The 21,506-nt window shown below is 41.4% G+C and overlaps 1 protein-coding gene and 1 long non-coding RNA gene across 3 annotated transcripts in view; one reads left to right on the plus strand and one right to left on the minus strand.

Moving 5' to 3' along the window:
- Window positions 1–9,215, plus strand: part of ZFAND3 (zinc finger AN1-type containing 3) — a 240,902-nt gene extending 231,687 nt beyond the window's left edge. Inside the window, exons 7-8 of one of the 2 annotated variants that reach the window (XM_037895531.2) lie at window positions 6,026–6,138; window positions 7,980–9,215. In XM_037895531.2, coding sequence (XP_037751459.1) covers window positions 6,026–6,138; window positions 7,980–8,045 — 179 coding nt within the window. In that variant the 3' untranslated portion in view covers window positions 8,046–9,215. Of the gene's footprint in view, window positions 1–6,025 lie in introns of both variants that reach the window. The other variant, XM_037895532.2, reaches the window with a different exon arrangement.
- LOC119565824 overlaps window positions 1–20,270 on the minus strand; it is a 58,402-nt gene extending 38,132 nt beyond the window's left edge. Inside the window, exon 1 of the long non-coding RNA XR_006289764.1 lies at window positions 15,420–20,270. This is a non-coding gene — a long non-coding RNA (uncharacterized LOC119565824). The remainder of the gene's footprint in view (window positions 1–15,419) is intronic.
- Window positions 20,271–21,506: the final 1,236 nt, after the last annotated feature.

Here is a 21,506-nt window from a genome sequence, read left to right on the forward strand (position 1 = left end):
ACGGTACTACATAAATATTTAATAAGAATAGTCTTTGTTGACACTTGTACTTGAGCAATTTTTCTTTCTCTTGCTAGCTTCTCAAGACATGCTCATATCCCCCAAAAAAGGGTCTTGTCATGACACGTTTTTGGATTCTTAAACACAGGGATTGGCATTTGGAAATGTTTTCTCCCTTTCTGTTTAACATGCTAGTTAGTCACTGAAATCCTCATATAGATATTTATCAGGAATATCCTTGAAATTCTCCAGTGGACTCTACTACTGGAAGATTGAGGTCTACAGATCTGCCAAAAACCTGTAAGAGAATACCCAGTCCTTCTTGCTGTAGCTTTCAGTTGCTGGCTTGCAATGAGGGTAAAACTGTTGGCTTGCAGTAACACCTACAACACCTACTCTGCAAAAAGGGGCATGTTCCAGGACCATACTTCCTTCCATTGAGTTATCGTGACAAGAAAAGGAATTGAACTGAATTGATGCCATTTGAGGGAATTAAGAACCCTCCAAAACTCCATCCTGACTTTTTCCTAGTGAATTACTATGCAATGTATTTTAATTGTTTCTAATGCTTCATGTATTACTTTGCTGGTATTTTAGCAGCTAGCTGCTTTCAAAACTCAGAAGTCAAAACGTCAAGAAGAATTAAATGTGGGGTTTTTTAGCACTTTGGTGGAAGCTCTCAATAGTTATTGTTCCATATTCCTGTCTAGTGATGTGAACAGCTTCTTACTTAACAGGGACTCAGCAGCATTTCACTTTCACACAGAGTAAGAACAGAAGTCTGATGTGCTCTCCCATCTTAGGTACATAGAGCTGCTTTAGTGACCTCCAGCTGAAATGTGCTTTCTCCAGTAGAGTCCTCAGGAAGAATGAAAAATGAAGGGCAGACTTCACAGCTGTTCTTTGCTGCCTTATAGACTTTCTTTGAATGATGCTTCCACCATTTTCAAGATCACTTGAAATGGCATGAGTACTCTAGAGAGAGATGTCACACCAGGTGCAGTCCTAGCTCCCAGTGTCCCATTGAAGTTCTAATTAATGTAGCAGAAGCCTCGTTTTGATGAATTTCAGAGAATAGCTCCTTACTGCACTTATAAGATCCCATAAGTAGGGCCCTACCAAATTCATGGCCACGAAAAACGCGTCACGCACCATGGAATCTGGTCTGCCCCCGTGAAATCTTGTCTTTTGTGATTTTTACTTCATACTATACAGATTTCACAGAGGAGACCAGCATTTCTCAAACTGGGGGTCTTGACCCAAAAGGAAGTTGCAGGGGATCGCGGTACTGCCTTCAGAGCAGGGAGGCCAGAGAGCGGCAGCTGTTGGCCAGGTGCCAAGCTCTGAAAGTAGCACCCTGCCAGCAGCAGCACAGAAGTAAGGGTAGCAGTGCCACATCATGCCAATCTTTCTTCTGTGCTGTGGCTCTACCTTCAGAGCTGGGCTCCTGGCCAGCAGCCACAACTCTCCAGGTGCCCAGCTCTGAAGGCAGTGTCACCGCCCGCAGTACGCAGAAGTAAGGGGAGCAGCACTGCAACCCCTCCTACAATAACCTTGTGACCTTCCCACAACTCATTTTTGGGTCAGGACCCCTACAATTACACCACTGTGAAATTTCAGATTTAAATAGATGAAATCATGAAATTTATGATTTTTAAAATCCTATGACCATGAAATTGACCAAAATGGACCATGAATTTGGTAGGGCCCTACCTATAAGGTATTAATGCCTCGGTACATCTTTCCACAATGCTGCATTAGATGAATGTAGTGTAGACAGCACAGTTCATAGCCTATTCCTGACATGAAGTGTAGCACATTGAGATCTGCTACCCGGAGCTGAAATCTTTTGTTTTGCTGTATTTTTGGTATGACTCTGCTTTTGCTAAACTAGCCTTAGCTGACAGATATTTTTCCCCAGCAAGAAGTTTTTTGCTTGTTAAAGTGGACTAGCAAAGGTACTTCTGCATTTCTGTACTATCCTTTAGGAGAGACAACCCATATCCAGTATCTTTCAGTAATGAACTTAACAGTAAATATACCACAAGAGCTCATTAATCTAACTCTGCTTTCTAACCAAGAGGGAGCTCCTGTTTCTCAGGAAACGGTTTCATCTCTAAATCTGAACTGGTTTTAAGGATAAGAGTAGAGATAAACATATTGGCCTTCTCTCCTAGTGCAATAAATTAATAATGTAATTGCTGTCAAAGTTGATGAGCCTGGGACTGGAATGGGCACTCCCACACACAACCGACTACGTAGTGCCCACCCTGATTCCCAAGGCTAGTGAAGCAGGGAGAGAATACAGAAGCAATGATACAACTGTGAACTAGCGAAAAATTCTTCAGAACTATGTTGTTTCACAACCTAGCTTTGATAGGCTGATGCATGGCTCATTTAAATTCTTAGGCACTTTCGATAATTTTATCCTTTACCTATCTAAAAAGCCCAATGCATAATGTAAAAGAAAAGCTAATAATATAAAAACTTGTCTTGATTAAAATGTTAAAAATCCTGTATTGGATATTGGTTTTTTAATGATGGGATTTTTTTTTTATGAATTCAGTTGTAGGCATTATCACTATTCTGTTTGAACAGTCTGTAAATTTTCCATATGGGTTTTTTAAGGCATTGTTTTCACTTGCACATATTTATAAAAAGCAAAAGCCCCGGCAATAAGAGACAGCTGAAAATAGTTTAGATCATTCACTGGCCCACTAGAATAGTGAGACTCTAAATTAACAGAATCCACCCAAGAAAAGCATCTGGATACCTTTTGTGGACAGATTGATGAATTTCTGTTCAGTGTGCAGTTGTAGTTTTTTTTAAAAAACATGTTAGGAGACATGAGGATTGAATGGAAGAATAATAGAGAAAATATTGATGGAATATCTTTATGTAGGATACTGTGTAAATTACTGCTCACCTCATCTTAGAAAGGATGTTGCAGCATTAGCGGGGTCTCAGAAAAGGGTGGTGAGAATGATTGGGGCTTAGAAAAACTGATATGTGGAGCATGAAAATAATGGGATTGTCTACCTTAGAAGGAGACAAAATAAGATAGGACGTGATAGTTACATAAAACAATGGTCTAGAGCAGTGGTCTCCAAACTTTTTGGATCGCGCACCCCCCCGGGCCAGCTCTAAGGGGAAGCAAAAAAAAAAAAAAAAAGAGCGGCTGCTGGCGTGCGGCCAAAGATGGGGCAGGGAGAGCTGAGCAGCCGCCAGCGTGCCACTGAGGAATCAAAGGTCCAGGAGCGCAGCCGCCACTGTGACGGTGGCATTCTGGCGGCGCTCCTCCTGCTGCGCACCCCAATTTGGAGACCACTGGTCTAGAGAAGATAGAGTGAAAGCTTCTGTTCTCCCTGCTTCGTATCACAAGAACAAGGAGACAGTCAATGAAGCTGAAATGTGACAAATTCAAAACTGATAAAAGGAAATACATTTTCACACAATGCATAATTAGACTCTGGAACTCACTGCCACAGAATGTCATTGAAACCAAGAGTTTTAGCAAGATTCAAAGAAGGATTGGACATTTATATGGATAGCAAGAATATCCAGACTTGTTAGCTAATGATATAAAAAAAAGTGGAAAGGATATGAAACCTCATATTGCAGGGTTTAAGGCAATTTCTAACAGGGATTAGGATGAAACCGTCATGGTGGGCAGATTATACCATATCTGTTTACGGCGTGGTTTCTTGCACTTTCCTGTAAAACATCTGATGCTTGCCACTTTCAGAGACAGGATACTGGACTAGATGGACCTCAGGTCTGATGCAATATGGCAGTTGCTATATGCCTATGCCATCCAATTGGTACTGGTTCAGCAGGCTGATGTCCTATTTTCAACAAATGGAGAAAGGAAATGCCAATCTCAGTTGGAGATGTTCTCTACCCCAGAATGTACACAAGAGGATCAGGCAAGTAGCCTGTTAAGTTGATACTCAAGGGCATTCTTACTTAAACCATCTTTACCATCTGACCTTGGAAGTGCCTGGTACTTCCTGCATATGTCTGCTGTGGATCAGCAGTTGAGAATAAATGGGGAAAGGGATAGAGGTTTTATATCCTAATTTAGCTGAATCATTGTCTGTTTTGTTAAATAAGATAAGTAAAGGAAACTCCATTTTTGTTGCTGGTATCCCGAGAATACATGCTCTGCACAAGGTAAGGGTGTGAAATATAGCGAAGTCTATAGTAGATGTCATCGAAACTGCAAGCCAAAATAAATCCATTTTGTCTTCAAGTTAGTTTTGCAAAAATAATCCCTCATGAGATTTTTTTTGTATCGGTTTTCTTAAGGATCTTACCAATGTAAAGGTAATCTATTGGTTCTTTCATTTCTATAGTGGTGTCTTGTAATATAGGTTTACAGCAGCGGTTCTCAAACTGTGGGTTGTGACACCATTTTAATGGGGTCGCCAGGGCTGGCTTAGACTTACTGGGGTCTGGGGTTGAATCCCGAGCCCCACCACCTGGGGCCAAAGCTCGACCGCTTCAGCCCTGGGTGGCGGGGCTTCAGCTTTGGCCCCCCTTCCTGGAGTGGTGGGGCTTGGGCTTTGCCCCCACCCCAACCTGGGGCAGCATGGCTCATGTGGGCTCAGGCTTTGGTCCCCCCTTCTGGGGTCGTGTAGTAATCTTTGTTGTCAGAAGGGGATCATGGTGCAATGAAGTTTGAGAACCCCTGTTTTAGAAGCTTGAAATAATTGTGGTTTTAATCTGTTCTGATTGCTTATGGAGAGGCACTAGCTAAGTGTTCTGTGGGAGGCAGAATGATGTCCTTTGAGCTATCATGCAGGAGGGATATTGTTGGCATACATTATATTGTACTACTTTTCAAACGCAGTGGATTATGCCATCCTGGTAGCTGTGTGCTGCTGTTCTGCCATACTGTATCAGCCTACTACTACTTACCATCATACAGCACTTTTCACTTGCAAAGGCCTTTAGAAACACTACTTACAATGTCCCTGTGAGGTAATTATTATCCTCATTTTACTGATAGGGAAATGGACGCAGAGAGGAGATTTGTTCAAAGTTACCAAGTATCTGTGTCAGAGACGGGATCTGAAGTCAAGACTTTTATACTCACTCTGATGTTCAGCCCACGTCCCGAGATGAGAGTTCGGTTTCCAGTCTCTCCCTAGATTGAAAAGACTGGGTGCTGAAGAGGCTTTATTCTTCCCCTTTGGGGGGAAAAAAAGGCTGCCTTTTATCATTGAAGTGCAGGGCTCTGGATGCCTGAATGGTATTAAGTAGCTGGGAGAGGAAGGAAGGGAGAGAGAAGACTGACCCACAGTCAGAAGGATAATGGCATGACATAGCATCGTGAGGAAGGGAATCCTCTGGGTTCTGACAGAGAGTGAGGACACCCTCAAAAAAGAGAATGGCATTCAGTACAACTAGACTGGGGAAATCTGGGTTCTTTTTCCAGCTCAGTCACAGGGTTGGTGGTGCTAACAGAGTCAACATTTTTAAAATAACTTCTGATTTTGAGTGCTGTGGTATTTGGGTCCCCAAACTGTGACACCATGGACAGCATGCTCAGCACCCACAACTCCAAAAGAAGTCAAAGGAAGCTGAGGGTGTTCAATGCCTCTGAAAATCAGACCCTAGGTATTTCAAGCTGGGCATCCAAAATCAGACTAATTTAGAAAATGTTGGTTTTACTCTGTCTCATCTGTAAAATAGGAAACTTCCTTCCTCACAGAGGGGTGGGTTGCAAGAATAAATTACTAATATATGACTCCAACTCAGATATGCCATAGAAAATTCTGTAAATGTAGGTGTAAACTATGTTGTCTCCCATTGAATGTGTATGATACAAAACAGCATGGAATTTAAAGTTATTCATACCAATATTTGTGACAATATCATGAAAACAAATGAAAACGTGAAGTTTTCATTGATCTTGAAACCCCACTAATACCCAGCATAATGCTGTTCTCCTGGGTGACATAGGATTCAGCCATTTCAAGGGAGTCCTTAACACAACACATTCTTTCCTTCTCCTTGGCAGGTTATGTGTTCTGTATGTTACATCGCCTGCCCGAACAACATGACTGCACGTTTGACCACATGGGACGTGGGCGCGAGGAAGCCATTATGAAAATGGTGAAACTGGACCGGAAAGTAGGGAGATCATGCCAGCGCATCGGCGAAGGGTGTTCCTGAGTGCGACACTCTGCAACCAAATGCTGTTCTTAGTTCACTAATGTTAGCCTTATTTAGGACAAAGTCAGCCAGACACCTTGTACTGGGCAAGTTTCAGACTACAGCCAATCAGTTTCCTTTCTTTAGCCAACCGTCCTGGTACTGTAGTTTAGGGGTTGATGGTGGTTGAAATTGATTTCTGGCTGGTTACAAAGGTGCCTGCTAGCCAATGTATAAAATTAAAACATGAAGAAATATTTTTTTGAGCATGGCTAGTGGATTTAAAACACAACAAAACAAAAAATCCAAAGGCTTCTGTTATTGCTGGAGTCAAACTCTAAAAGCCTTATGCTGGAAACCTTCCAGCTGCAGAGTTAAAATAAATAGCTGAGTAGAAGCTGGTGTAAAAGTTTGCTATGCACACGGCTTTCAGACAAACTGTGTTTAATGTGCAGCCTTTCACCTCTTCACTTCTAGTTAATCCTGAAGAGGTGAAACTCCACTAAAAGCAGCAGTGGTAGCTGCTAAGCCCGGAAGACCTGACTGGTCATCCGTGCCTTCATCACGTGTGGCTTTTGAGGTTGGGCAATGTCACCAGCATCAGGGATTCTGTTGGGGAGGGAACATCTTTCTGATTCTTCCCAGGAAGCCAAAAAGAGAGGAGGACAGAGATTCTTATGAAAAAAATTTATATCTAACTTGCTGCAGAGATCCTATTTTTCTTCATTTAAATTATGGTGATCTCATTTTAAAGCTGGTTCCATCCTAGAGCAGTAAACAGTGTATATTCTCTACATGGCATCCATAGAATTTCTAAGCGTTGTCTGACCAGATTCCACGGTTGTTATGTATGCTGACCAGTGCTGCCATTCCCACCGGCCGAAACCTGATTGGCTCTTGTTTGCCTTTTGCTAAGTGCAGGTATCTGATAATTGATCAAATAAGGCTAATTCACAGCACAGTAGCCAAGGCTGGATTCTACAGACTGACTTTCTGTAGCTAGACATATATATTGGGGGGGGAAAGGACATATTGTAGCAAACAGAATTCAGTAACAGTATTGGGGAACAACCAGGAAAGCATCCCTCATCAGCTTGAGTTTTAACAAGATAATCAAATGGGCTATGTCAGCCTTGTTTCTATGCAGCTCGATGCTCTCATGAAAATCTCTGCCCGCATATATTGCAAAGCAAGTGAATGTGAAATGCATTACATGGAATAGAAAACTTTGGATCTGTTGTTTAGACTTATGTGCGCTTTCACACTGAGCCACATAGAGCTGAACTGCACAGATCTTGTTAGTTTGTAGCAGAAAAAAAAAAAAGAGAAAGAAAAAAAAATCAGCATGTCTCCTGCTGCAGACAAAGTTTATGCAGGTCAAGAGGATTCATGCTGATTTGTCTCAGTAGTCCTATGTGGATATGGTTCCCTGACCCAAGTTAGTAAAGCATTAACAATCAGGTAGTTTAGTAGAAAAACTGGGAGGGGTGGGAGGATTTTGTATAGTTTTGAAAAATTGGGCTTGTGTAAAACTTCCAAGGGGTGAAGTAGCATACTGTCACTCCAATAATAGTGTGTGGGGAAAGAGAGCTTAAATAAGTCCTCCTTTTTTCTGCATGTGTTAAAGGTAAATAATTTCATACATGCCAAATTAATTTTTAGTTTGGTAGCCAGATCAAACCATTTAATGAGACATTTTTTTAAAAATACACTCAGCATCAGACTGTATTAGTGTGATTTAATCATGAAGTAAATCAGAAATGTTCCATCATTTGTAAAATGCAAGCTATGTAAACCAAACTATTTTTTTATTATTCAAGGTTATGGAATCAGCAACAAAATTTCCAGCTGTATTTTCAGGAAATGGTCCCACTCCATCCTGGTGACAAGGCAATCTGAGGATATTTTTAACACTTGCCATGAAGAGTTTAAAAACCATGGATTTCAGCTGTTGCTGAGATACGCACTTTCTTTTCCTCTAAAATCATAGCATAGTCTTTGGTGGACATTCTGATTGACACACAAGACTCCTCTGCATTAATACTGATGATGCTGTTTATCCCTCCTACTCCTTTAACCCTGTTATAAATGCACAGTTGGTTTCAAGGTGGCTCTTAAGAGAACACTACTCAAAGTTCATGTGGATTATGGGCAATATTCACTTTAAAAAAAAGTGGGGGGAGGGGTTGTTCCTTCTGCAGTATCTGTTCTGTGAAGTTTGTTAAACGTAAAGAAAGCTTAAGTTCTTGTATCTTTAAAGAAAATCTTATTTAACCCTTTTGTGTTCTAGATTTACTTACACATGTAGCCTAGTGCTCAGTTTTAGTTTAACATTGTGAAAATATTAAAAGACTCTTGTAACTTTATTCTTTTTCCTCCTGCTAAAAAAAAAAAATTAAACCAATCAGACTAAAGTTTGAATTCCTCTCTGACTATTCCAGCAGGTCATGTTGATCTGCACTGTTTCTGCTGTTTATGAAATGTGAATGGGGGGGGGGAGGGGGAACCTCAGCACTGGGCCAGTGATTTCAAATTGTGTTTAAAGTTGGTGGGAAGTGGGTAGTATTTTCTGCCAGTCATTGGAGCTAGCACTTCTGCAGAGTTCAAGTTTAGCAATTTCTTTTGTAAGCAACTCTAGTTTAACCTCACAAAACTTTATTTCCTAATATTGAGGTTACAGTAGATTTGTCACTTTTATCAATTAAACAAGTTTCTTTGCTCTTAAGTCCCATGCATATGGTACTGCACACTGCTACAGTGGTATGAGAAGTAAAGAATGTCCTCTAAAGTAAATGTATTTTGACTGATTCTTCACCTGCAGTAGCTATATGCTGAATGTAAAGTTCCATAGTTATGAGATGTTCATAATTGGTAATTAGGAGCTAAACTATATAGATTAGATCTTACAATGCCAATAACAACGGAATGTGTTGAACAAGGAGACAAAGTCAAACTGGTACTATTTAAATTCAGTTTGGAATTGAAATTATGCCTGAATCATGGGACATGTACCCCTATTTTTTCCTGAAATGAACACTGTACTTTCAAAGATAAAATTGTGTATTGTGGTTCTTGCACACCACTTCAGTAGTATAGCAAGGTTAGTCACACTTAGAGATATCCCAGCTGCTATTGGTGTAGCTCCAAGGAGTGAGCCAAGGTTTCAGAAAAAGAGGGAGATCTCTCAGCTAGTCTTGAGCCCTACGTCCAAAATCCTTTCTTGCTCTGTATCTGCTATTGTCTGTCTTGCAACAATAAAGCTTTTTTAATTACAGAAAATGAATTTAGTGCTGGTGAAAGTGCTAGCATTATGCAAGTGTACACATGCAATTATACTTCAGTCTGAAGGTGTAACAGTCCCCTGGTGCTGTATCCTCAGAGCCAGTCAAAAATTCAATTTTAATTTTTCCGATGACAAAATGGGGTGATTTTTTTCTTGTGAAAAGTTTCAGTTTTTTGACCAACTCCAATCCACTGAACCCTATTTCGATGTTGTGCTGAAGTGAGTTGACTTTGTTCTCATTCTCCATAATTTAGTTTGTGCCACAATCATCTCTCTCTCTCATGTGAATGATTTGTGCCTACCTCTCCAAGGGTGAAAGGTACATGCACTCAAACCCAGTTCTCTGCCTTGCAATGTTTATTTTTAATAATGGTCTCCCAAAAGGAAGAAAACTGGAATCTGTTATAAAATGCAAATTTTATAATGGATTCCAGATGCTCCATCAGCAAAATCATTAACAGTACCCAGACAGCATGGTCCTTGGTACATTATTAAATACATACAGCCATCAATCAATGCTCCTTTGTCACTGGGTATATTAACTGAAATTGCCACTCAGTACAGTAAAAAAATGGAGAGAAGCTCAAACTAGAGCATCAAGTCTGGGATAGAACAAATCTTTAGAGCAGTGGTTTTCAACCTTTTTTCATTTGTGGACCCCTAAAAATTTTTGAATGGAGGTGTGGACTCCCAGGAATCACAGAACCATAGAGTTGGAAGGGACCTCTGGAGGCCATCTAGTCCAACCCCCTGCCCAGAGCAGGACCAATCCCAACTAAATCATCCCAGCCAGGGCTTTGTCAAGCCTGACCTTAAAAACTTCTAAGGAAGGGGATTCCACCACCACCCTCCTAGTGAAAAAGTTTTTCCTAATATCCAACCTAAACCTCCCCCACTGCAACTTGAGACCATTACTCCTTGTTCTGTCATCTGCTATCACTGAGAATAGTCTAGATCCATCCTCTTTGGATCCACCTTTCAGGTAGTTAAAAGCAGCTATCAAATCCCCCCTCATTCTTCTCTTCCGTAGACTAAACAATCCCAGTTCCCTCAGCCTCTCCTCATAACTCATGTGTTCCAGTCCCCTAATCATTTTTCAGAGTAACAGCCGTGTTAGTCTGTATTCGCAAAAAGAAAAGGAGTACTTGTGGCACTTTAGAGACTAACCAATTTATTTGAGCATAAGCTTTCGTGAGCTACAGCTCACTTCATCGGATGAAGTGAGCTGTAGCTTATGCTCAAATAAATTGGTTAGTCTCTAAGGTGCCACAAGTACTCCTAATCACTTTTGTTGCCCTTCGCTGGACCCTCTCCAATTTCTCCACATCCTTCTTGTAGTGTGGGGCCCAAAACTGGACACAGTACTCCAGATGAGGCCTCACCAATGTCGAATAGAGGGGAACGATCACGTCGATTTGTCTCGATCTGCTGGCAGTGCCCCTACTTATACACCCCAAAATGCCATTGGCCTTCTTGGCAACAAGGGCACACTGTTGACTCATATCCAGCTTCTCGTCCACTGTCACCCCTAGGTCCTTCTCTGCAGAACTGCTGCCTAGCCATTCGGTCCCTAGTCTGTCGCGGTGCATTGGATTCTTCCGTCCTAAGTGCAGGACTCTGCACTTGTCCTTGTTGAACCTCATCAGATTTCTTTTGGCCCAATCCTCCAATTTGTCTAGGGCCCTCTGTATCCTATCCCTACCCTCCAGTGTATATACCACTCCTCCCAGTTTAGTGTCATCTGCTAACTTGCTGAGGGTGCAATCCACATCATCCTCCAGATCATTAATGAAGATATTGAACAAAACCGGCCCCAGGACCGACCTTTGGGGCACTCCGCTAGATACCGGCTGCCAACTAGACATGGAGCCATTGATCACTACCCGTTGAGCCTGCCAATCTACCCACCTTGTAGTGCATCCATCCAGCCCATACTTCTTTAACTTGCTGACAAGAATACTGTGGGAGACCGTGTCAAAAGCTTTGCTAAAGTTGAGGAATAACACGTCCACTGCTTTCCCTTCATCCACAGAACCAATTATCTCATCAGAGAAGGCAATTAGATTAGTCAGGCATGACTTTCCCTTGGTGAATCCATGCTGACTGTTCCTGATCACTTTCCTCTCGTCTAAGTGCTTCAGAATTGATTCCTTGAGGACATGCTCCATGATTTTTCCAGGGACTGAGGTGAGGCTGACCAGCCTGTAGTTTCCAGGATCATCCTTCTTCCCTTTTTTAAAGATGGGCACTACATTAGGCTTTTTCCAATCTTCTGGGACTTCCCCCGATAGCCATGAGTTTTCAAAGATAATGGCCAATGGCTCTGCAATCACATCCGCCAATTCCTTTAGCACTCTCGGATGCAACACATCCGGCCCCATGGACTTGTGCACGTCCAGTTTTTCTAAATAGTCCTGAACCACTTCTTCCTTCACAGAGGGCTGGCCACCTCCTCCCCATGCTGTGCTGCCCAGTGCAGTAGTCTGGGAGCTGACCTTGTTCGTGAAGACAGAGGCAAAAAAAGCATTGAGTACGTTAGCTTTTTCCACATCCTCTGTCACTAGGTTGCCTCCCTCATTTAGTAAGGGGCCAACACTTTCCTTGGCTTTCTTCTTATTGCCAACATACCTGAAGAAACCCTTCTTGTTACTCTTAACATCCCTCGCTAGCTGCAACTCCAGGTGTGATTTAGCCTTCTTGATTCCATTCCTACATGCCCGAGCAATATTTATGTACTCATCCCTGGTCGTTTGTCCAGTCTTCCACTTCTTGTAAGCCTCTTTTTTGTGTTTAAGATCAGCAAGGATTTCACTGTTAAGCCAAGCTGGCTGCCTGCCATATTTACTATTCTTTCTACACATCGGGATGGTTTGTCCCTGTAACCTCAATAAGGATTCTTTAAAATACAGCCAGCTCTCCGGACTCCTTTCCCCCTCATGTTATGCTCCCAGGGGATCTTGCCCATCAGTTCCCTGAGGGAGTCAAAGTCTGCTTTTCTGAAGACCAGGTCAGTATTCTGCTGCTTTCCTTTCTTCCTTGAAAACCATTGTTGTATGGTAATTACAACCTTTTATGGACCCCTCAGATAAGGTCTGCAGACACCCCCAGTTGAAAACCACTGCTGTAGAATATCAGATTCAATTCTGACTCTAAACTTTAACATGGGGGCACGTCTACAGCAATGTAAAAAGAGAGAGATTTACACAAACAAGTCACCATTCCCTAGACTGAACTCTGCTTACTGAGGTCAGCATGTTTTGTCTTATTAGCCAAACTTTTGTCCGCTATGATGCTGCCCTCTTGGAAAAAAAAAAAAACAAACAAACCACAAGAAGGACATGTTATAGCCTTCAAATCAAAAGGAGATGTGAGAGGAAGAGCTCCGGGCTGTCTTACCAAGAAGTATTGCTTCTGTTTAACAGAGAGCACTGGGTGTGTTAGTTTCATTTGAAGGAAGTGAATGAGTTCTTTACTTTTATGCAAACTCCCAAGGGCCTATCTGTTGATGTACTCTCCAAGTTAGCTGGATATGTGGAAGTAGTGTTTCGTGTTCTGCCAGAGCACACACTTCTACTACACTGATTTGCAGCATTCCCAATAAGACACAAGATGTATCAATTCTCCTCTTTTTGCAACCCTCAGAATTTAAGATCAGGCAGGTTGAACCAGGAGCTGTGTTCTGTAACGTTCATGAGGCACCACAAGCATATAGATGGTGGCATTGCTCCAAGGACATCAGACACATCGTGGAGGTGTCCTGTCTAATCTGGATGTGGACTATGACTTTTTTATAGACTCCCCTCACTCCTTTGGAGGTGCCGGACACCTACAGTATACCATGTCCTGCAGGCTGAGGATAGGAGTCAGCAAGAGGAAGAGTAGAATGAAACCAGAATAGAGAATGTACAAAACCTACATGCATATACAGTACTAGCCACTTGCATCTTCTGAAGTCCGTGATCACAAAGGTTATCTCACACATTACCAAAGTGCCAAGCTATGGTGTGAACTTACTTTTTTTTAAAAGTACCTGAATAGCGTCCTGGTGTCTGATTCAACACCTGGAACTCCATTTATGTTCAAAGTAAAATGGGAACATGCTTATATTTGGTCTAAAAACAAATGTTGGTTTTTACTGTTTAATAGGATTAAATTTTGCTACGAGTTTCCTGTTTTGCTACAATATATTATACATTCCCTAATGGACAAACTATGCATAACTTTGGCAGATAAATTATATACCGAATTCAAAATAGAAAAAAAGATTAAACAGCTGAAGTATTGGGGAAATGTTTGAAAATTCAGGAAGTGCATTCTAAAACATTTTTTTTAAGATGGTGATAGATAAGCTTTGAAGGCATTGGTTTAATCACAAGCACAAAGTTTCTTTCTGTTGGGTCTGTTCAAGGGGTGCAGCTAAAACAAAAGGAAAATTAGCTACCCAAGGAAAAGTTTCCTAAATGAGCTCTTGGACTATTGAATATAGTCCTCTAGACAACTAGTGGAAGCCTGGCTGCTTAAATCTATTGAAACCAAACTGAATAAGGGCTTGGGAGGATTAGATTTTTATCTGTAAATGTTGATTTCACTCTACACATACAAACCAACAAAACTTCCATAACTGAAATTTACAGATGGGCAAAATAAGAAAAATGCTGCTTGAGAACTTTCATTAGAGTTTGATTTAAGGATATTTACTTTGTGTATTGACATGTGATGTTGACAATTTGTTTTAATGGTTATAAAGCTTTAAACTTATTGAATCTCAACATCTACTGTCATTAAATGATGATTGTTTGATCTCTTCTCTCTTCCACCGCCCCATAATTTTTTACAACTGTGAAAATTTAAAGCAATAAAAATGCTTAAAAATAAACACTGGTATTATCCATTGAAATTACTAAAAAATAAAATAAATAAATAAAACCACCCTGAATTCTACCTCGCCTAACTATATGGAATAATCCACTTGAGCTAGAGGACAAGTCTGATCGAATAGTTCTTTTCCATCTCTTAATTCCTGATGCACTTTGCTAATGAAGATGGGGATCTAATCAAAGTCCTTGACTTTTTAGAAAGCTACTTTCTTAAGTAAGCAAACAAATTTGGCTGAAGGTAGAGAGTGCTAAGAGAACTGATCTACTGTGAATGAGAATGGAAAGTGAGAAAGATGTTTTATGTCTGGATAGTGTTTTTAGTCCATACTCTTCCAGTATTGTTCAGAATTTCTTAGTAATCCTACTTCCTTAATTTTTTAGAAAAACCAAAAACCTGAAACGAGTAGTTGCCAGTGCAGCATATTGTGTGTGGGGTTTAAAAAAAAAAAAAAAAAGCCTGTGTGATCAGCACTGCAAAGATAATCAAGATTTCTTTCCCTGAAATAAATGTTTCCATAAATGCTGAAATACCCAACAGAATGAGCTGTTACTTTTCAAAGGAGAAAAAGCAAACTTCTGAGGGGAGAAATCCCCTGTGCTCGATGGGCTGGATTTAGAGATTATTTTAAATTCCTGTAATTTTACATCTTGGTCTGCCCCCTTCAGCATGTAAATTACCCCAATTTACATTCAGGCTCTCTAAAGCCTTATCTAGGCTAGGATTTAAAGGTGTGATGATAACACATTCTAGCAAACATGTTAGTCTCGTGTAAACAAGACAGTGTGTACTTAACTAGCTGGTTGAGTTAAAGCCTAAACTCCCGCTAGGGTTCATCTCTACCAGCTAATGCATGTTAAAATTCAATTTGCTTAATCTAAAGTTTTCAAAATGTTACTTAAAACAGTTTTAGCTAATGCACCTTTTACTCTAGTCTAGACAAGTCCAGTGAGGTTCTTACCTTTGAGTTGGCCCAGAATACATCTCTACACATGTACAGTTTGTGCATGCTGAATATACAGAAAGGTAATGAAGGGGGAAACCCACATTTGGAGATGTTTGGATGAAATCCTTATTAGTTAAGCATTAATTAATTGCTTACCCAAATTTATGTTCACAGCCACCAACCAGCGTGCATACTGTTTCTTTCTGTTCCTGGATCGCTACTGACTTGGCTCTAGGCAGTTTCAAAGGGGCATTCCTTGCGTGCTTTGGTTAGGCAAAGAAATGTTTGTTTCCTTGTAAAGTAGAGGCCTGAGTGAAGCCGGACCTACCTTGTTTGGAAGGAAAACATAAATTCATTACATTCACACATCCAATCACCAGCCCTTGTCTCAACAGATTTCCAGGTGGAAAGTGGCCTGCCAATGATTCCTTTGTCTTTCCTCATTTTTCTGCTTGCTTATGGCCTGTGGCTTCTTACCTACTACTATTGACCTCACTTACTGGAAGGACCTGTCTGAGCTTTTACTGTCTTCACTCATCCAGGCCTGCACCTATACTAGAAAATGCTATACCCATTTTAAAGTAACGGTGCCACTAGCAACTCACCAGTCACCTTCAGTGCCTAACAACCTTTCTCGGTGCTCCCCAAATCCGTCTCTTACTCTGCATGATCACTTTCATAGTAAACTATAGCTGAGGGCATGGTGATATACAGTCAGTCAGTCAGTCCTTAGAGCAGTCAATCATGTCCATTAATATCACAGCAGCAAGACTTTTATTGCCAATCAATCTCAGTCTACTTGTAAATGAAGATCTTAATTCTTAAATGCTAAATTACTTAGTTGCTGCTCTTTAAAGGACGATGTAATGGTCCCTTCTGGCCTTGGAATCTGTTTACCCCATTTTCAGAACTACATTAATAAATATACGTCACTGAACTTATGAAATTCCAGACTGAGCTCAATCTGGCCCCTTAACTTTTATAATGTTTGAGCTTTTGGTGTGCTCAGTGCTACCAGAGGGGCTGGTGCTCACCTCTTTGTACCCTGTGCCCCAGAGATCTCAGTAGCAGCCCACCATCTAGGAGTTACAGTTTTATGAGCAAATGTAAAACACTGGGTTTGGAAGCTTTAGTCCTTGTATATTATATTTGCAGTTTCTAACTAGGCACAGTAAGAGGTGTCAAAATATTTATGTGAAACACTGGGTTGTGCATAAAGAGGTAAAATGTATTAATCACGTTAAGCAGTACAACCCTGATCTGTGACTGGCCTAGCAGGGAACCTATCTGCTGCAATGCCTTTCCCCTGACAAAATGCTATCTGGCTGAAAGGAGGAGGAAACATGAGGAAATTAAATGGTCTACAACACTTCTGAGAATACACCACAATTGCTCATTCATGGACACAGTGTTCCTGCACAACTTATTTCAACTATCATGAAATGAAACTTAAATGATGCTATATCTATGCAAACTACATATCCCGAGCAAGGTAAAGTTAAATGCCGTCTAATGCAATCTATCATTAACTTGCAATGTGCAGAACCCTGAGTCAGTCACTTAGCCTTTCTGGGCCTCAGTATCCCTGTCTATATAATAACCTTATACCACCTCACAGGGTCCAGGGCAAGGACTGATTGATTAACATTTTTCAGCATTTTGGAGGTGGAAAGCACTATATGGTGCTAAGTATTTATTACTGAGTATTAAACAATTTGCTGCCTACTGTACCAGGCATGCTGGGCAAAAAGCACCTCTAGCATTGTGTTGTGTGTTGGGGTACATCAGAGCATTCCTTGAGGATTTCAGTTAAACAGGTAAATTGGAGGATTTAACGACATAATGAACAAAATCAGGATCACTGCAGCACAAAATACTGGGTAATAAAATAGAGACTTTTGACCTTATGTTTCTTTGCTGGGTATGGGTTCCCTTCACACTCTTAATGTTGATTTTATGGTGTGAATATTATGTTTTAGATGAATTAGTCAGGAAATGCAATTTGTGGCTGTAGTGTAAGCACTGGGCAGTCTAGTTCTGACTATATTAGGGTATATAATGACTTTGTTAACAGCAGTAAAGTCACAGTGGAATGACAGTAAATTCTGTGCTGTAATCCATGCTGGAAGTGTTTGCACAGGCTCCTTTGGGCAATTTACCTTTTGATAGATTGCAAATTTCTTAACTTTCTGGGTTTAAAATAAAATATTTTAATTGATGTGGGGGATCAATTACTTAACTTGAAAGTGTGAGCACTACGAACAGGGTTTGTGAGCATTTCAAGTTGGAAGTTAACCTAAAACTAAGGGCTTGTCTACACTTACTGGGGGATCGACACGCGGCGATTGATGCATCAGTGGTCGATTTAGCGGGTCTAGTGAAGACCTGCGAAATCGACCACAGAACACTCTCCTGTCACCATAGAATCATAGAACCACTATACAATCAATAGTAACAGGTACATCTGTTTCTTGCTCTCACCCACCGCAAACCTATTCTTTTGGTGATAACTTTAATCTATGACTCCATAGCATAGTGTGAACCCCGCGGTAACAGGGGCGGCAGGTTTGTATAATTTTTGGTCGTGCCCCAGAATGGGTCCAAGTCCCACCCCCTCCCCAAGGCTCTGGGAGGGAGTTTGGGTGTGGGATCTGGACTGGGGAAGGGGGTTGGGGTGTAGGAGGGACAGGCCGGCCACTTCCGGAAGCGGAGTGGGCAGGAAACTGCCTTAGCCCCGTTGCACTGGCAGTGGGGGCCCCAGGCCCTTTTAAATTGCCTGAGGGTGGCAGGCAGGGCCTGGGTAGAGACCCTACTCCGAACTTTGGTGGAGCCGGGCCCCTATGCTCTCATATTAGTGGAGCATGGGCACCACACACCCATACAACTCGCTGCCCCTGCACGGTAAGTAGATCTAAGTATGTCGACTTCAGCTATGTTATTCACACAGCTGAAGTTGCGTACCTTAGATCGATCTCCCACTGTAGTGTAGACAAGGCCTAAGACTTGTCTTCTGATTCTCTGACTCCCATCTTTGGAAGTGCTGCCATTTTAGCCTTCTAGCTTGCAGCCACTGTGTGTTATCATTGGCTTTGCCTGTAAAGCACCCCCTGTAGGCTTATGGTGCTATAACAAGACATTTATGTTATGCTATGCTAGCCCTGCTTATTAAGTCGATTGCTTCTATCTAGGGATATTGTCATTTTAATGGACTTAGTCCACTTGATGTGCCTTTTATCTTATTTTCAGAATGTCCGATTAAAGCTTTTGTCTCCCCTTGTACAATAAGGATGAAATTCAATAAAGACAAGTGCAAAAGTACTGCACTTAGAAAGGAAAAAATCAAATGCACAAATGGAAAATAATAGGCTAGGCACCAATACTGCAGAAAAGCATCTGGGGGTTACAGTGGATCACAAATTGAATATGAGTCAATAGTGTGATGCTAAAAGGACAAATGTCATTCTGGGATGTATTAACCAGAGGGTTGTAAGTAAGACATGGGAGATAACTGTCCTGTTCTATGCAGTGCGGGTGTGGCTGCAGCTGGAGCACTGGGTCCACTGTACAGTGCCACGCTTTAAGAAAGATGTGAACAAACTGAAGTGAATCCAGAAAAGAACAGACATGTTAAGAAGCTTGCAAAACATGACCTATGTGGAAAGTTGAAAGAATTGGGCATGTTTCATCTGACAAGAAGGCTGAGCGGGGACATAAGTCTTCCAATATGTTATGGGCCGTTATGGAGAGAATGACAATTGATTGTGTTTTGCGTCCTCTGATGCTAGTACATGTAGTAACTGGCTAGTTCTGCAGCAAAGGAGATTTAGATTAGATCTCCAGAAAAATTTTGTAACTTAGTTCAGCACTGAAACAGGTCACCTAGGGAGATTACAGAATCTGTCATTGTCTAACCTGTTCTTAAAAACCTTCAAACAGCTGTCAGGGATGGTCTAGGTATACTTAATCCTGCCTCAGCATGAGGGGGCTGGATAAGATGACCTCTTGAGGTTCCTTCCAGCCCTACATTTCTATAATTCTACGAATTCATGCCTCTACCTGCATTTTTCATTGCTGTTGCACTCATTCAATTGTACCCATCCTCACTTTGCAATTATTCAGTGAAAACTCAAAAATAATTTTCCTAGTACAACTAAACTAGAATCTCTGAAGTCATTTTACCATAGTAAAATCCATCATGATTAATTTCCTGCAGACCATGGGAAACTAGGAAAGAACTATTAGCATCAGCAAAAAGGTCAGGAACACTAGCCTAGCATTTAAGCCAAAATGGCTAAAAGCTTGGTTTTGTGATCAGGTCTGTCACTCTCTCAATTTACAACAGGACCACAGAGAACTGTAAGGACAGAATTACACACACATATCCTCCCCCAAAACAAGGGAACTAGACAGAAGGCAGCTGCCAATTAGGTGGTGGTTGTTTTATTCACAAACAACGTTTTCCATAACCTCCATTTCTTGATGTCAACAAATGACAGTAATAGAGAGAACAGCAGGTCTCTCTGAACGCAGAGGTAGCATTGTGTCTCAAATGATGGACAGGTGAGTGGTGTGTGCCAGATGGCCTTAAAACCTGTGCTCGCTCTGTATGGCTGCTCTCTGCAGTGGTATGTAAATAGGGGACAGCTACAAAGCTGTGCAGGAATGGGAGAGGTAGGGTTTGTAGAATAACTACTCTCTTTTTTTCCCCTTGTACCAGGATTTGTGTGAACCTATAATAAAAACAAAGTTTAAAAAAAGCCCAGTCTTTTTGCACCTCCTTTGCCAGCTGCAAGCATGTTTCATTTCTATAGGCCATTAGACTCTTCAAGGATGTCTGGTTTAGAAGAGCACTTGTGGGGTTGTTAAATAAAAAAAATCAGGGCTTGGTGCCCCAACAGTTCCACTTTTGTCTTCACCAAATTACTTCTAGTGAGATCAATACACCATACACAGAATCACACTGTACAGATCTAATCAAATGGAGATGCTGAGCCAAGCACACAGTAGTGAAAGGAGGGTATTTTGAACTAAAGGAATAGACTATTGTAAATTGCAATCAAACCCTCCCCTCCCCCGCCCCCCCTTTTTTTTTAAATTGGATATTTGAGAGAGCTAATGTATTTTGAGGAGGCTGCTTTTTCCACAACTGGAAACATTTAATTGACTCCCCTTTGTAACACACGGACCCAGAAGGGTCTGTGATTTCCAGAGGTGACCTAAGCATGCCAGCTACTCTCAGGCATCCATCCTTCAAGACTGAGCACTCTTTCTCCAAAAGGCTGTAGTATAACTAAAGTCAATCCATACATTTCTAATCAAACCAACCTACATAGCCAGCAGCCAATTCAATTTTATGTAAACACAAATACATTTACAAATGCTAATATTTTTTGCGGGGGAAAGCAGTTGGGGAGTGGTACATTTCCACCTAAACCAATGTCCAACTGCTGGTTTTCCTGCTGGGTAAAAATATTAATGAAAAGTGACGCAAAACTTGGCTGCAAACTCTACCCAAACCTAAATTCGTTTTATGACTTGAAGATACTCAAGTAACAATGAAACAAGGCTGTGGCCACCTAGCACTTCTTGAGTGTCTCTCTGCTGCAAATAGATTTCAGGAGGATCCTCTGCTCCAGCGAAGGCCCAGTACATCTGAACTGAAGGAGAATTGCCTGTAGCTCACATTAAGCCTGCATTATTTTCAGTCATGGCGGACTTCACAGAGAAAGTTATATTGACTGTTTTGTGTGTGAGAGAGACTTTCCTTCTAGTGCGCCTGTTCTGAATGGCCTAGTCTGCATGGAGGACTCCTTCTTTCAGAAGTATATGAGGAATCAGCACTGTGGCAAAGGAAGAGACTCAGCATTAGAAGAAAGAGGACTCTTAGAGCAGTGTTTCCCAACAACCAGTCCACGGACCAGTGACAGTCCCTGAGATCTCCCTGGCACAGTTTAGGAAGGCAGCAAGCCGGTCCATGTTATCAAAAAAGTCGAGAAACAATTCTCTAGTCTAGAGGAAACTGTTAAAGCTCCATCAAGCTGAGCCCAGTGGGAATCCTCCGTTTCTTTCTTTGGGCAAGTCCTGAAATGCTTGCAGCTTCTTTATAAAGCCTAGTTTGGTTGATACTGGACATTAAAATAGCTTACCCATAACATTTGCCACTTTGCTCTTTGGAAAATGGTCCTTTTTTCAAAAGACAAATGCACAGGTGAGCATTTCTGTTCCAGAAAAAGGCAACACTAC

This window comes from Chelonia mydas, chromosome 3 (assembly GCF_015237465.2).
Source record: "Chelonia mydas isolate rCheMyd1 chromosome 3, rCheMyd1.pri.v2, whole genome shotgun sequence".
Taxonomy (NCBI): domain Eukaryota; kingdom Metazoa; phylum Chordata; order Testudines; family Cheloniidae; genus Chelonia; species Chelonia mydas.